We start from the raw sequence: 17,493 nt of genomic DNA on the forward strand, positions 1-17,493 counted from the left end.
TTGATTTTTTTTTTTTTTTTTTCCCCCAACAAAATTTGATATTTTTCCTTGTTTTTTTTCAGCTTATTATATGCTAAAGTGAGCAGTGCCCTTCAAAACTACAGTTCGTCCAGCAAAAATACAAGTCCTCGTACGTCTGGGTCGAGAGAAAAATTGAATAAAAAAAGCTGTGGCTCTTGGAAGAAAGGGACTTAAAAACGAAACAGCAAAATCAAAAGTTGACTGCGGTGAAAGGGGTTTAGCCATTAAAGTGAGATGATGTTTTTGCCATTGTGTAACATTTAATCCATGTATGATAACCAAAAATATCTGCATCTTCCCAATATCGTTTGGTTCTTTTCTTTTTCCATCATATAATAGCGCTGCTTGTTATCAGTGAATTACATTTTTTCTTTTTACATGCAGATTCTGAAAACTTGAACAGCTGAGGGTTTGTTACAATTTCATCCAAATTATCCAAACCTCTCTCTTGGCCAGATATTTTGCTACAATGTATCAGTGCAGGAGATGCATCAGCATGGACTGGAACTCACAGAGGATTGTCTAGGCTGTTCGGCTTTTTTGTGATCGATCTTGTTCTATACTTTAGGTACCGTGTTTTGTGTTTGTTTTATAAATATATTGGATGTCATTTCTTTTAAAATGTTCCCGCGTTTGTATTATTCTCCCATCTTTGATGTATTCTATTGTCCTCTTTTGTCAGCCAGAACAATTTTCATACAATTTTCCCTGTTGTCTCTTCCTCGGTGATGGGACTATTCTTATTGTGTTTGCTTTTATGAGAGACCAGAATGAGTTGCTGCAGATCTATATAAGAATCTCCATTTCTATAAGTGGCAGAATGCTAAACAGAGTATCAACAGCGAAAACCATTTACATGGAAAATAGCCGCAGAGCTTCGATTATAGAATGGAAATTGTAGCTTTCTTTGAACAGAAGGGTAAGAAAAATGTGGTGTTAACACTTTATATTATGGTTCCTTATAAGTGAGAATTCAGTAATTCTCATAATCTAACACTTGTCTGATTAAAAGAAACTAACTGCACATTGTTTTGTCCTCTGAGTGTTTCATTTTACTACCAATGGAGTTTTAACAACTTTCCACAACTTTAACAACTTTCCACATTCTCGAAGGATTTGCGGCACGGAATGGGTGCATTGATCTAACGAGATGAACTGGTAGAAATAACGGAGAAATGGAAACTGTAGTGGACCATGGAGAAGCTAGAGACTCAGAAAAGAAGCAAAGATTGTATGATGTAACCAAATCCAGCAGAACAGCAGAGCTGGATAAAGGGACTCGCTGGTAACGATGTAGCAGAGCCTAGCACAATAGCTGAGCCTGGTATATCAGGAGACTCGCAAGGGGTGATGCAGCAGAGCCCAGCAACAGAACAGAGTTGGATATGTCTGAAGACTCACAAATGAAGGTGCATTAGAGTCAGCAAAGTTCTAGCGTACGATAGTCGGGACATGCGCAAAAGTTACCTGAATACTTAGGTGGCATACAGCCGCCATAACCGGCCTTTCAATCCTTAGAGTCTGACCATAATATCAGCAGCAAGGAGGGCTGACTGGAGCAAATGGAGGACAAAGCTAGCTGCTGGAACAGGAACCAGTGACCAACACTTTGACTCCTGGATGATAACAAAAGAGGTAGATGTTATGGTGCAGCCCTTATGATATCTGTAATGGCGACCATATTGCTTGCCAACTAGCTTTCCCAGGATATACACCAATGATTCGCTTAAAAAACCCAAAACAAGAACAAAGCTGAGACCTACTACTCTGGTGTTTTTTTCTGAACTCGCCCATTCAAGTGAATGAATCCTTAAATGAAACCTGGCACCAGGTTTTCCCAGTATAAAGTACTGCCACCACCTCTACCACCTGTTAAACATGTTCCTCGAATACTGTAAATCAGTTTGTAACCACCTCTGCGGAGCCCCAAAAATATCTTTTATAATGCCTCAATATGCTGCGGTCCGGTCTGATGGGCACCTCTAGTCTTGATCTTGCGCCCTCTCACTGGTGCTAGGCTCTGCTACATCATTACCAGCGAGTCCCTTTATCCAGCTCTGCTGTGCAGCTGGACTTGGTTCCATCATACACCCTTTGCTTCTTTTCTGAGTCTCTAGCTTCTCTGTGGTCCACTACAGTTTCCATTTCTCCGTTATTTATCGCTTTAGTTTAGGAGTCTTTAAAATGTGTAAAAACTGCTCCAATATTTTGGAGCAAAATGTTGTAGTGAAGGTCAACCAAAACGTGACATATGAAAGAGAAAACTAACATGTCTAGTAATGTGATACTTTGGCACATCTTCTGGTTTTACTAAATCTCCTCCTATGGTTTAATTTCTGTGTTTGAATTTTTATGACATGCTCCACCCATGAGGAACTGAAACAAACAATAGGGAGAGATTTCTTACTATCTTAAATGCTGTCAGCAATCAATCTTTCCCCTATATGGGATTGATAGAGTCAAGAAAAAAAATATGGCTGCTTTTGTATAGAAACCTGTCCATGGGTTGTCTGGTTTTGTAGTTCAGCTCCATATCACAACATGCAACCTGTGAACAGATGACGTACAATTTTATAGGAGAGCAGATATTTTTTTCTAAAGTAGAGTCTTTTATTCTCACGTGTAGTTTTTTTTTTTAATTCTCAATATTTGCACAGACTGCACTGTTAGGCAGAATAAGGTTGAACTGTCCAGATTTCAAAGCCAAACTTTCAAAATGTCTTCTCTGAAAAAACTAACACAGAACATACAATGGCTTATAGTAGCCAATCAAATAATATATCATTATCAGTGATTTCAAAATTTCGAAACCAGAATATTTGTTAAAAAAAAATTCCAACTTGCCACCTTATTGGTGCGTGGAAGTGCACGTTGGCCTTTGTATTTGTATTGTATGACAGACCTTACTTTCATCTCTTCTTAGAAACTGATATTAACATATGTACAGTATAAGGAACTGCTCATTCTCCATCCCCTCAATAGGTCTTCCAATGAGAGAGTCACATGAAACACTATCCATTTCCTGTTACTGAGCCTAAAAAGCTGCGCACATTGATGTATAATTATTTGAGAAGTGATTATTGTAATTTGTTATTTATCAATTTAAATTGCTGCTTACTGTAAGCTCATAGGTCCAGGGGGTGGGGATACAAAATGTCAGTGTATGTATCAGACCACCACTGGACTCATAAGCCCAAAGTGTACAGGGATTTTATATATATCGATATATGACAATTTAGATATCAAACTGTTCAGCCTCTCTGTCTCTGCAACATGCGGTGAATGGTTCCCTTTAGGAATAGAATTCTGAAATGTTCTTTCCATTAACAGGAAAGTAGTGAATTATTTACTATAGTTGAGGTTTGTTTGCTTTTTTATTTCTGTGGGTTGTCTCACACTTGGCTGTTTATAATTACCTTTTCCAGGACATCCCTACTGACAGCACCATGGAGGTAGTCTTTCTTATCCTTATAGGGACAGGAAACACACGAGAGGTTAAAAGACCTGTCCCACCCTTAGTGTTTTCCTGTCCCGGTAAGGACAGACACAAGAGAAGATCTTCAGAAGCGAGGTTACCTGGAGCGGCCTCAGGGGAATCTTCCTGTCAAGCAGTCCGTGGCCGACACCCACCTTTGGGGGGGTTCCTCAGCCACAAACCAGTCGAGCAAGGATAGATCCTGGTCTTCAAGCTGCTTCCCTCCGGTGGGGGGCTCTCATCTCAGACAGCTGCTGGCTGTGAATCGCTTGTTCCACACAAAGCACGCACTTTGAGTGAAGGAGGTGCACTTCTGGTGACTGAATTCTCTGAAGCGCTCGAACATCGCATACTTCCAGGTCAGGCGTGCTTTCCATGGTGGAACGCAAGAGATCTGCCAATGTGAAGACAAGGTAGTATAAAAGAATTAACTTTGTCTATGGGGGCATTGCTAAAAATAGTCAATACAGAGGAAAGTGATGGAAGATTCAGGACGTTCAGACACCCCTACAGAGCAAACCCCGGTACAATGTGAGTTACTGATAAAGAGATTCCTTGCTATTAAAAGTCCTGCATACTTAGCACTTTCCCCATTCTTAGAATTCTAGGACACGGGAGCCCCTACTGCACCAGTATCAGCACACAAAAGGGCCGCCAAGACCTCAGGAAAATCTGGAAGATGTGCTCTCTGCAGTATAAAATTGCCCGAAACATACGGGAAGCAGTTATGCGAGAGTTGCACCTCTGAGATCATCTGGGATGAACAGTGTACGTTCCAAACTGACATGTACGTTCCAATGGTCCATGATAGAAGCTGGCACGTCCTCTCCGATCTCTAATCTCATTCCCCTCGGACATCTCAGCTGGGTCCCCATGCTAAGAGACCCAGATGTGATATGGAACTAAGCTCAGAAGAGGATATACGATCCCTTGATTTTGATCAGGATGAAAAGGGGGAAATGGCTTCAGAACCATCGGAAGAGGGGAAAATTTATTTCTTTTCTATCTTCTGATAATACAGGTGATAGCCACTATTCAGGCAAGCAGGAAGCCAGTCACCTCGGCTATAAACAACAAGATTTGGAAGAATTTCTGTTCGGAATGTGGCAGTTCTTCTAATGATACTTCTCACCCGGATAATCCTAAAATATTAGACTTCCTACAAGCAGGGTTTAATAAGGGACTAAGGCCAGACATGTTAAAAGTCCAAATATCAGCGTTGAGTGTTTTCTTTGACTTTCCTTTAGCCTCTCACTCATGGTTGGCCAGATTCTCCAGAGCAGTTGCAGAGACCTTAGTCACACATGGTGAGAAAGTCTATGCCCACCGTGGGATTTAAATTTGGTCCTCAATACCTTATGCAAACATCCCTATGAGCCCATAGATGACCTAAGCATTGCTAGACTTTCCTTTTAAGATGGAATTCTTTGTAGCCATCATCTCTGCCAAGAGAATCAAGGAAATACAGGCCTTGTATGTCCGGGATCCATACCTTCAGATCCTACGGGACTGAATAATCCTTAGATTTGATCAAGCATTTCTGCCGAAAGTATTTTCTACCCAGAACATGCTTCAGGATGTGGTTTTGCCCTCCTTTTGAACCCTAAAAACCAAAAAGAGCAGTTCTTCTGTTCGTTGGATGTAAGGTATGCTGTCATACTCTATCTAGAGACTACTCGGGACTGGAGACAGGACATCAATTTATTTATTCAATACGGAGGCAGAAATAGGGGAAAAAAGCTTATAAACCTACTATAGCAAGATGGATTAGATCCACAATATCCCTATGCTTAAGAAAAAATACCTCCTGGGGGCTTAAAAGCCCATTCAACTCGTGTAGTCTTCACTTCTTGGGCAGAAAGAGCAGGTGCTTCGGTAGAACAGATTTGTGGAGCAACAACTTGGTCTAGCCTAAATACCTTCTGTAGGCACTATAAACTGGATGTATTGTCAGAGCAACAAACGGCTTTCAGTCGAAAGGTTCTCCAGGCAGTGGTTCCACCCTAGAATGTCATACTTTGGTATTCTCCATAGTGCCTTCAGGAGGGACGTCCTGGAAAACGGGGATTAGGCCTACCGGTAATTATGTTTCCAGGAGTCACCTTGGCAGCACGGTTAGTTTCCTTCCCTTTCGAATTTCTAGCACTAATGTGATTAATGGTGTATGGAGATTCAATAAAGCAGAGTTGCATTCATTCTGGTGTGGTACTTGGAAAAAGCACTAAGTGGTGTGGGTGGTCTTTTAACCTCTCGTGTGTTTCCTGTCCCTATAAGGATAAGAAGGACATCCTCCATGGTGCTGTCAGGATGGTCTCCTGGAAACATAATTACCGGTAGGATTAATCCCCGTTTCCCCCCCCCCCCCCAAAATGTGGTTTAAAGGGGTTGTCCTATAAATATAGGTGATAACTGCTAGGACCCACACCAACTGACAAAACATGGCACTTTTATCCTGCTAGAAGTGGGCAGCAGTGCTGGTATGAATTGACAATATAAAATACTATAAGAAGCCCACCAGCTTATTCCATGGGCTGAGTAGTGCTAAGCTATAGTACCGGGCGAGCGCCGCTGGCACTCTTTTCTACTGATCAGTGAGAGTCCTTGCGGACCTGGTGGAATCCTATTTTTCATGGTTTACACATACAGTTTATAATCTGCTCCCTATTCGTCAAACAGGTAATTGATGGGGGTGGGGCGGAATTCCAGCAATCTGATACCGATGTCTTCCCACAAGGATCGTTCATATCTAAGGGCTCCGTTGCCTTTTTAATTCACTGAAACTAAATGTTACAGTCGAAAACATAACATTGGAAATTAAAACCCAACGATCAGAAATGATGCATACAATGCCTCGTGTATTTGAGATTGCACAAAAAAAATATCTCTTTTTATTAATCTCATTTGCATTTGAATACATATGTGCTTATGAGAAAAATACAGAGTTGTACCACATGATATATCCCTTTTACAGTCATCATCAGTAAAAGCATCAATCACTGTCTGTAGTTTTCCCTATGGCTTTTACCCAATAATTTCATAACTAAAGAAACATCCTTATAGTTAAAGGGGTTGTAAACAGAAAAATTGTGTGTGTATTGGGCCAGACTGTGTTTATAGCAGCTCTCTCCATCTATCCCAGTGGGAAGTCCCAGCACAAGCTCAAATATTATAGTGATGATAGGAAAGGAAGCTGCGATTTGGATTGACGGGGGGGATCCAAAATGGAATCTTGTCATTTTATATAGTGATGTTGGGGATATTGTCAATTTGCTGTTGACAACCCCTTTAAAGTATCCCACATTGGCTCTGAGATGCTGTGATACTGTGTATAGAAAGGACAGACATATTTGCTGCCTACGACGGGCCCATGATGCATTTTCCTGACATAAAACACACTGGAAAAAATAAATAGGAAGCTTAATTTTTATATATTTTTTGATCACTTGATTGTAACTAAGAAATGATCTAGATGTAAACTGTAAATGCTGTATAAAATATGTGCTACCTATGACAGCTGGATAAGTGACAAAAACACTTAACAGTTCAGAAAAAGATCCCCGAAAACCCAACTTGGATGTAGAGGACCAATGGTTGTTATGGACTCTGCATCCGGTTGCTAGGTAGGCCTTGAATAAAAAGGACAGGTCCAGATTGGGGATAGGTACACTTTAAAGATCTCCTGTAACCTAGACGGAGCAGACTTCTCTATACCACTGGTTGCTATGGACTTTCTGCATTACTAGGTGGGCTCCTGTTACTTAGACACAGGGGACTGATTTAATACATTTGTTATGGACTTTCATTGTCTGGTTACTAGGCAGGCCTTAAAAACATCCTATAACTTAGAGACTGCACAGAAACCATTAATTTAGATCAGTCCCCTGTGTCCATCGGGCTACTATGGAGACCTTAGAGGTCTCCTGCCACTTAGACAGAGCAGAGAGATCTAAACCAATGGTTGCTATGGACTGTCTGCATCTGGTTACTATGGAGGCCTTAAAGGTCTCCTGCCACTTAGAGCAGAGAGATCTAAACCAATGGTTGCTATGGACTGTCTGCATCTGGTTACTATGGAGGCCTTAAAGATATCCTGCTACTTAGTCACTGCAGATTGACCTACAAGATTGGTTGCTATGGAGTCTCTCCATTTGGTTACTAGGTAGTCCTTGATGAGCTCATGTTACTAAGACACACAGGTTGCTATGCACTCTACATCTGGCAAATAGGTAGGCCTTAAACTACTTGTTGCTTAGACACAGCGGACAATCTACACCAATGGTTGCTATGGACCCTCTGCATCTGGTTACTAGGTAAAACCTTAAAAAGCTCCTGTGACGTAGACACAAAGTTCTGTGGACTTTGCACCTGGTCACTAGGTATGTCCTAAAGAGCACACAACAGAGGCAGCCATTTTGTGATCTGAAAAAAAAAAAAATTGACATTACTGAGGCACTCTATGGCAAGTATTCACTAGGCTTGACTACTATTATCACAACACTGGTTACTGATGAGAGACTGCACCTCCATGGTGACTTTTGGTCTAGTGCATAAAATGGCCGTCCCCACACAGCGTGGCGAGATGTCCACTTTCAGCATTGAAAACGTGAGAATCTGAGCCGCTCCATCAGTTCAAGACTTTTTTTTTTTAAAGGTTTTTTTTTTGCGTTAATTACGATAATCTATTGCCAAAAAAAGAAAATCCAATTGTGCTTTAATGATCTGACGAGCCGGACAAACCACATGAATGCAACAGACAGTACCAGCAAACCAAAACCAATTCTTAGAATTTTGCACCTATCGTACAATTTTTTTTTTTAATGCTTTTTATAAAAATGGAAGGTTACGCACATTTATTTTTTGTATATTTTTGATTTTTTTTTTTTTAAGAAACGTGGAAGAATACATTTAATATTTTCTGTGGAGTTAAAATTTGTGCAAACTAACGCACGTTGACTAAAGTGTCCCGAAAGCCTTTTTTTTTTTTTTTTTTTTTTTTTTTTTCTTTTCATAGTCTGAAATTGTACAGCACATCTTACGAATTTTTTTGAAATCTGAACTTAAAAAACAACTTTTTTGATATTTTTTTTATACAATTCTAAAATGTACAGTTCATGGCTGCAGTTTGAGTTAAATCCAATATTATTTGTATAAAAATACAGTGTTTTTTATTCTCCCTTTTTAGATATTTCTATTTTTTTGTTGTTGTATTATACCCATATGGTATAATAGAGTGGCTGATCAATATCCGGTAGGATTTATGGAAAGTCAATGCATGCGATGCTACTCACTATCCTCATAGAAACAGTAAGTGGTCCCATTAATGTCATGAAGAACGATGCTCGTATGATGGAGAACTCACTGTTCCTTGCATGTTATAGGAGGAACAGCATCACCTGGATTAATCCAACCTGGAACCAGATGGCCTGAATGGACTTGTGGCCAGCCAGCCACCGAGGTAAGATGGCAGTGCTTACATTGGATATAATCAAGGGCAATATTGAATGTTGCTCCAGAGAGGCCCTTTCGAGTATATATATTTTAGAAGTCAATGAAATGCATGTGCTAATATCCCACTGTCATGAGATCCGTCCATATTTGACCAACTCTAAGATAAAACATCAGATCATTCTTTCACGGCGTCAGTCAAACATCGGTCAGTGCCATCACTACATTCTAACTTTGCTTTCCTAGCTTTTTTGGGCTCAATCCAAGAATTATGTATAACAGTCCCACCTGGAGCCGGGTCAACTTGTAACACTGAAACCACCCTCTTTTTCATCTTATTCTTCAAGACGTTGCGGAACTTCTGCCTGGTAAAAGCATACAAGAGAGGATGAAAAATGGTTGTGCCATAGGCCATGGTGATGAAACAGATTCGTAACTTCACCAGTAGGTCACTGGGCCCCACACAGAGTATCAGAAGGTTCACAATAGAAATTGGAGCCCAACAGAGTAAGAAGGTTGTAATGATGATAAGAGACATTCTGAAAACACGCTTTTGGCGTTCTCTACGGTCCCGGTGACGTTTTACTGCCCGTCTCAAGGCAATGATGACAGAGACGGAAGCCTGGACCCTCATGGGTGGGTTCTGTATCACCGCTGGAGGGGCCAGTCTCTTGGTTTCCCCAATGGTGCTTTGATCCGAAGATTTCCTCTTCTTTCTCTTCTTGGTTTTTCGACGTTGGCTTCTCTTAAAATGGTTTCCGATCCTAATGTTGAGGGCTTGGAGAATTTTGGAGTAGGTAACTAGCATAACAGCCACCGCTGCAAAAAAGATGGGAATCTGAATGACCAAGTGATAGTACATGCCCAACTCAGTGTGGTACTCGTTGACGCTGACACAGAGCAAAGTCCGATTCTGCCATGTCGCCATGTGATCTGGGTCACCAAAAAATTCCACTTCGAAGAAAGGAATGAAGAAAACCATGAGGGACACAAACCAGACACAAGAGAGGAGCAGCACCATTCGACTTGGAGTAAGGACCCGGTTTGCTGGTCTCACTGAGATGTCATACCTGTCCAAACTGATCACCAAGACGTTAATGGCTGTAGCGATGCTACTAAAAGTGACGCATGCCTCATGGAAGCAACATACCAGAGCAATGTTCTGCTCCAGTGGGATCAGGATAATGACTATTGTCAGCGGGACACAGATCACACAGATAATTATATCTAGGACATGGAGGTTCATGGTCACCATGTTGCTGACAGAATCCACCAGGTTTGACTGCATACAGTAGAGGACAAGTACTGTCAAGTTGCTGCTAAATCCCAACACAATCTCCAGCATGAGGAAGCTGGTAAGGGAAACCTGGAAGCCCAGTGGGTAAGGGAAGTACCAGCCGGCATCTGAGCTGGATCCATCGCTAGTTTCCAAAATGGCGTCGTACATATCTGTCTCCTTGGCTGACACCATTCTGTTCTCTGCATAGTCTTAGAAATGGGGAATTCCTTTTGTGGTTCTCCCTGCGGATCAAACAAAAACAAGAGCATATTAAGTCACTAGAACACTACTTCCTTACATAAATTTCTACTAAATGGTATAGCTGAACCAGAACATTTTGTGTTCTGGAGCCTATTAGTTACATTGAACTTATGGATACCAGTAAAGCACGAGACAGACATTTCTTGTTCTGGACCACACTCTTTGGTGATAGAACTGATATGATCAAAACTACGCATACCAAATAACCACGAGACAGCCATGTTATGTTCTAGACTGACCACTACTGTATGTGGTGATGGTGCTTATTACTTTCATGGAAGCTATGGATATCAGTGAATCATGAGGCGGCCATTTTGTGTACTAGACCCCTTTGTTTGGTGATTAAATATATTAGTGCAATAGTTTATTGATACCAATGAAGCGTGAGGTGGCCATTTGAAAAACAGAACCAAAAGACACCATGAATCTGAAAAAATACTTCCGAAATTCCTTTGATTTGTCATCCTTTAATCCAGTAAATCTGATAATCTGTCACTTATCAAATAGGAAATCCACTAATAAATGAAACCCAAAAATACTGTCACGAGTGTGTCACACCAACCTGGGAGATCTGGGGGTAGAAGATCACTGCTTATTGTGAATCGCAGATCTTCCATTTAGCATGTGTATTTGGATCCCATACTAAATGAATTTGGCTTCCTTTGGTGCTGAAGAGGTTAACAACCATTTCTATGCTGGGAAGAAACATGCAGCTCCATTTCAGCTGCTTTTGATCTGGTCATTTAAGCCCCCGTTACACACTGCGATATCGCTAGCAATATCGCTGTAAAGTCACCGATTTTGTGACGTTGCAGCGATATTGCTAGCGATATCGCTGCATGTGATACTTACCTCCGACCGGCTCCCCCGCTGGTTATCGCTGATCGCGCGAGACGCTGCTGGATCATTCCTCGTCGGCCACTTCCTGCGGCGCTTCCTGCTGTGACGACGAGCGACGCGTGGAGCCGGGCGGGAGGACGCAGGATCGCCGCATCTGACAGGTAAGTAGCGATCCCCGTCCCCAGCGATGTCGCTGGTGAGAGCTGCCTGTGTGGCAGCTCACTAGCGACCACCTAGCGATGCACCAGCGATCCTGACCGCGTCATATCGCTGGTCGGGATCGCTGGTCCATCGCTAGGTGTAACGGTACCCTAACTCTTCCTATAAAACCTGGCCAGACCCTCTCTGTCCTGCTGGTGAAAGCTCTGCGTCCTAGCTCTTAGTACACACTGTGCTGAATAGGAGTTTGTTGCTGCTCCTGGAAATTTGCTTTCCTGTGCTGTGTGCTAAAGCTACAGTAAGTAGATGACGTTTGGAGTTGTGGTGTTCTGTAGTTTGCTGTTGTACGTGTGTGTTTTTTGTTTCCTGTTCCCTTTTCCCAATTAGTTTATTCCTCCCTGTCCCTATCCTCCCTATTGTTAGTTAGTGCTTTTGTATGATATAGATTTTCTGTTTTGTCTTTGTGTCTGGTTTACCATTCATTTCTGTCCCATACCTCATGGGGTGGGGGGAGGGGACAGATTAGGGTTTTACAGGAGCATAGTAAATTCAGAGACACGGGCCTTGCTACCTTTTAAGTGTACCCCCAGGACAGGGACAGTTTGGGTTCCATCTCCAGGGACAGTTGAGGCCCCTCTCCCTTACTGAAGACCGTCACAGCGTGACAAGTACAAAATTATAATGGGATCACTCGTAAACTGTCCTTTATGTGACCGTCCAATTATCCAGAATATTTAATGCCAGATTACGGACATTTTTATGTATTTTTCATGTCTAACTTTACTGAGTCTCTGGCGACATGTTCGTTGACTCTTCAATGGTCGTGAGGAGGGGAGAGCACAAGTAATGCGCATAAACAATTCACGGAGGGTCCGGAGCCGCGTGCGTGCACACTGGATGTCTTCATTAACAGGGGCCACTTTGGATTCAGGACACGAATGCAGAACTTTGCATCAATATGAGATGAATAGTCAGTAATCCCGGCTCTGACACTGAGTGAATCATCCCACTCTGCCAGTGACTGACGTGATACAACCCGCTGTGTGCATTAATGATAGGGCACAGGAGACAAGAGGCCGGTTATTGGCTGGGGACATCACGCTAAAGACCTGCATCCTCAAAGGGACCCTGCAATCATCACTTATATTGCCCATTACAACACCATTGCTAATGCTACTAAAGCATAATCATTATAGAATGAAAATTTCTAATACACATTCCGCTGCACTTATTTCATTTAAAACTCTACTTTCTGACAGTGAAGGAAAACATTCTTGATTATAAGACAAAGATGGACAATCCCAATAAAACCACATATACAAGTGTTAACGACTGTATGAAATCTTCAGTTCTACTAAGTAGCCGTCCCTGCGGTCGCTCTCTGGGGCCTTCAGGACTACATTGTTCTCCTACTCCAGATCCAGGGTTAGGTGACATCTATAAAAAGTGTGAATTAATTTAAATGAGATTGATTTTCTTTAGGGACCTTCGTGCTGTCAGGGGAATTCCTGCTAAATCTGCTTCAATTCACATAATACACCTATTTATCAAAGTGCACAGCGAGGACAATCTAATATCTATCCATCTGTCCATGTCATATCAATCTATCTACTTAGCTATCTGTAAGAAAGTAATTGTAATCCTCTGCAGCTCTATCTCTTGCTTTGTGGGCAACGATCACAGCAATGTGGATCAGCGGTAATGGCTATGTCAGGAGTAGGACAAGTCAGAAGACGCACACAGTTAATGCCTAACAGAATGTCTGCAAGCAAACACCGCAATCTGCTGGTCAAAGATGATAGAGAAAGTGAAAGCAAAGAGAACTGCATTAGCGGGAACTCAAGAGTGAAGTTTGTTCCCTCGGAGAAGAGATTGGTGGAGACACCAGGTCAGGTGATAGCTGTGGCGCAGTTAGTGATTATAAATGGCCCAGGAGGGAATTGAAGAAGCAGGGCGGACGTGCTGTACAGTGAGCTGGCTTATAGATACCATTACGAAAAAGCAGCTCTGAATAAAAGACCGCGAGGGCAGATCAGAGTAAACACCCAAGAGACAGAAGATCAGGGAGAGCTAAGCTGAGTGAGCAGAACCATGGCACAGTGAGACGACTAGGTTGCAGCGGAGGGACATTTGTGTGAACCGTCACTTGTAGTGTAGACGTATGGTACAAAGTAGGGACCCGGGCCGTGCTTCAAGTTACGAAGGAGGCCAGTGTGATGTGTGGACCGAATAACTTGCCAATCTGGGACTTGTGGCCTAGCAGCTAGTATAGTTAACACACGTTCGGGCCTGTGTGACATTTTGTGTAGTCTAGAGAGTGACGACCGTGATGGGCCCAGTATTAACAGTGAATCCCTTTAGGTTGAGGTATTAGGACTAAGACATCACTGACGATAAGTTATTTAATGGTAATAATAGAACGATGGAGTGTAAATAGCATTGTGCCAAAATCCTGTTCATCTGAATTACTTTATTCTTCTTGTAACATAACTTGTTTCATTTTCACCGTCTGCACTATCCCATAATATTGTCCGTATAGTTGTTGGTTTAAGTACCACTGTCTCCTCATTGTTGCATTATCGTACCTGTTAACAGCTATTTGTTAAGAAAGACTGGATAATTAATGACACCAGGCTGGGTGAAGAAATTAAGTTCCACATAGGAGAGGATACAGGAGAGGGAAGAACCAGAGGTACTTAATACATGATCCTATTCCCCCCTGTGAAAAATATGGGGGATTTTATTGGCAGCTTACAATCCTTCAGCATGTGTAGCTGTAACAGGACACCTGGCTCAGCAGGTGGTTCATCCCCATCAGTTAGTGTCCAGACTCATACAGGATGACCACCTCTGGATCCCACGCTGTGTGACTTCTTTATTCAAACTTCCTCCAGTCAGGCAGGATTTCATAAGGATATTTAAGGAGACTATGGAGTTATCATATGTTCTAGCCACACACTGGTTACATTTTCAAGATCTGTGGAACGGTCCGAACGGCTTCCAGCGTCTCGGTTCGTTCTATCACCCCATAGTGGAAAGTTACGCAGAATGGCTAGTAGAAGCCAGGAAGCAAAGCAGTATTTGGTCTCCAAGCGTAATGGGGACCCAGTGACCTTCTGTTGGGAAGTTATGATCTTTCATAGGTTTTGGGAAATTTTGCTTCAAACCCCCAGGGGAAGAGGATAAGGACCATCGCGGGGGCAAAAAAGGGTGTGACTAATCAAAGAGATAAAGGCTTGTGTAAGGCCATGTGCACTCTCTCTGTCTTGCTTACTGTTCACTTCTAAAGGGGGGCCATGTCGAGTATTCTGCTGGGAGGAACAGGAACCAGCTGGCTATCTTTGCCCCCATACAGCACAGCACACATGGTTGAATATCAAACCAGTAATGGATGTGATTCATTTGCTTATATCTTTTGTACTTTACCTGTATTTTCATACCTGACCATTGTATATGTATAACCATTGTGTATATAGTGTTTATGTCTAGTTTGCCCTTAAGGCAATTAAATATATAGTTTAACCTACGCTCTTGTGGTTCCATTCACACTTCTATATTCTCAGTTTTAACTTCACATGCTCCCGGGACTGGTTTCTGGCCCGATACAATCCCGTTCACGGACTGGGCATGTTTCTGAGGACCTGGCTGGTGGCAGTCCTACTGGGCTGGCAGAGCTGTGTTTCACTGGTGCTAGGGAAAGGGGCCTCTCAGTCTGTCAGGGTTGGAAGTGCTTGTGGTACCACGTCAGTGACTGTGTAGGCCACCTTCTCTCACCTCCCTGTGCCCGTTTGGACAGGGGCTGTCTGTGTAAAACTGTGCCAAGCTGACCTTATGTGTCCCTAGGGGACGTGGAACATCTCGTTGGTGCAAGTGAGGAGACCGTACCGCGTGATCCCTCCGACGTAATAGTGACGTCAGGCGAGGTGCGTGTTCATCACGTGGTAGCAGTGGTGGGATTCTGTGTGATCTCTCCGGTGTCCTCCTTCACACCCCCTTTCACTTTGCGTAGTCTCATCGGTCGTGTGTCCCTATGACAAGCCCTGTGTGCACTATTTTTCTCTATTCCCTTTTTTACACTAAACATATTTGCTTCATTTTGTAGTATTTTTATAGGGTTTGCTGTTTTCATGCTCCAATAAGCACATGCTAGACCTTCTGTATCCAGTAGATGGCAGTATGGGTTAATCTCCAGTGAAGCGCGTGCTGTCTATTTCCAATTCCTAAATCATCTCTAGTGTAAGAAATCTTCGTTCCTGCAGCCTTGGAAAACACTGCAGAATTGGTCCCTAATATGTTCTGCAGTGGTCCAAAGAAATATTGACCCCCCCCCCATGCAATGGACTTGTCAAGTGCATTATAATTAGGGCGCTGGTCTGGGGTTTCCCATCATTAATCCCAAGCTCTGGTCTTTTACATCAAGGCAATTTAACAATTTACCCCCTCGGGCCTGTCCATATCTAATGCGAGGAAATCCAACAGGTCTGTGTCAGGCAGTCCTGATAATGACGTGAAGGAGGGGAACAACTGCAGAAATCCTTCAGCTCATCCCTGAGGCGCCTGGAAGTGACAGATGGAGTGGCCTTTATTTTAGCAAAAGTAATGAAGTGGGTCACTGCATTCGATCCCCGCATAACGAGTGACTATTACCCCCATCCCAGTACAAGGCTTTCATCGCATGCACTCACTGATGTGGACCCCAGGGCTTACACCCAGCTATCCGCCTTTACTACCATGTGACAGATCGGATAATGCTAAGGATTGTTAGCAGTGGTCGGTCTCTGCTTACTCTTCGTTCCAGTGAAGGAAAATCTTAATTCTTCAGCCCAAGACATTGTGGACAATTGTAGCTTCCAGCTTTGTGGAAACAGTTTGGGGAAGACCCTTCTCGGCTCTCCATGACAGTGCCCAGGGCATAAGGTCCATACAAACATGGAGGGGGAGTTTGGTGGAACCTTTTGCACAGAGCCCGAACCTCAGCCCCATCCAATACCACGGGGATGAAGAAGGACCAAGACTGTGACCCGCCACATCAGGGTCTGATCTCAAATGCTCTTCTGGGTGTAAGGGCAAAAATTCCCCCAGACTCCTCCAAAATGTTGTAAAAATAGTTCCCAGAAAAGCAGAAGCCATTATATCTGCAGATGAGTGACATGACATTAATGTCTATGTAGGATGGGAAAGTGTGTGTGGGGGGGTCAGAAAAGATCCTGTAGGGGAGACTATACTACAGTAGGAAAGAGCACGCTCCTGTACGACCGCTCCTCTTTATTCATTTTACTCATATAGCGTCATTAATCCCACAGCGCTTTACAGACATCATCATCACTGTCCCCGTTGGGGAAATTAGATTTTGAGCCCCATCAGTATGTCTTTGGAATGTAGGAGGAAACCGGAGAACTGAGAGGAAACCCACACAAAAATGGAGTGAACATACAAGCTCTTTGCAGATGTTGCCCTTGGTTGGATTTGAACCCAGGACCCCAGCGCTGAAAAGCAACAGTGCGGCCCACTAAGACACTGTACTGCCCTATGTACAGTGCTAACCACTGAGCCACCATGCTGCCCTATGTACATTACAGTGCTAACTACTGAGCCACCATGCTGCCCTATGTACAGTGCTAACCACTGAGCCACCATGCTGGCCTATGTACATTACAGTGCTAACCACTGAGCCACCATGCTGCCCTATGTACAGTACAGTGCTAATCACTGAGCCACCATGCTGCCCTATGTATAGTACAGTGCTAACCACTGAGCCATTGTGCTGCCCTATGTACATTACAGTGCTAACCACTGAGCCACCATGCTGCCCTATGTACATTACAGTGCTGACCACTGAGCCACCATGCTGCCCTATGTATAGTACAGTGCTGACCACTGAGCCACCATGCTGCCCTATGTATAGTACAGTGCTGACCACTGAGCCACCGTGCTGCCCTATGTACAGTACAGTGCTAACCACTGAGCCACCATGCTGCCCTATGTATAGTACAGTGCTGATCACTGAGCCACT

General features: G+C 43.1%; 1 protein-coding gene across 2 annotated transcripts in view; it reads right to left on the reverse strand.

The window, feature by feature from the left end:
* Positions 1–6,331: 6,331 nt before the first annotated feature.
* LOC141084725 (G-protein coupled receptor 22-like) overlaps positions 6,332–17,493 on the reverse strand; it is a 204,797-nt gene continuing 193,635 nt past the window's right edge. For both annotated transcript variants that reach the window (XM_073569594.1, XM_073569593.1), the window contains exon 3: positions 6,332–10,462. In XM_073569594.1, coding sequence (XP_073425695.1) covers positions 9,120–10,412 — 1,293 coding nt within the window. In that variant the 5' untranslated portion in view covers positions 10,413–10,462 and the 3' untranslated portion in view covers positions 6,332–9,119. The remainder of the gene's footprint in view (positions 10,463–17,493) is intronic.

The sequence above is a fragment of the Dendrobates tinctorius genome, unplaced genomic scaffold, assembly GCF_039654945.1.
Source record: "Dendrobates tinctorius isolate UK_male_01 unplaced genomic scaffold, ASM3965494v1 ptg000027l, whole genome shotgun sequence".
Lineage (NCBI taxonomy): Eukaryota > Metazoa > Chordata > Amphibia > Anura > Dendrobatidae > Dendrobates > Dendrobates tinctorius.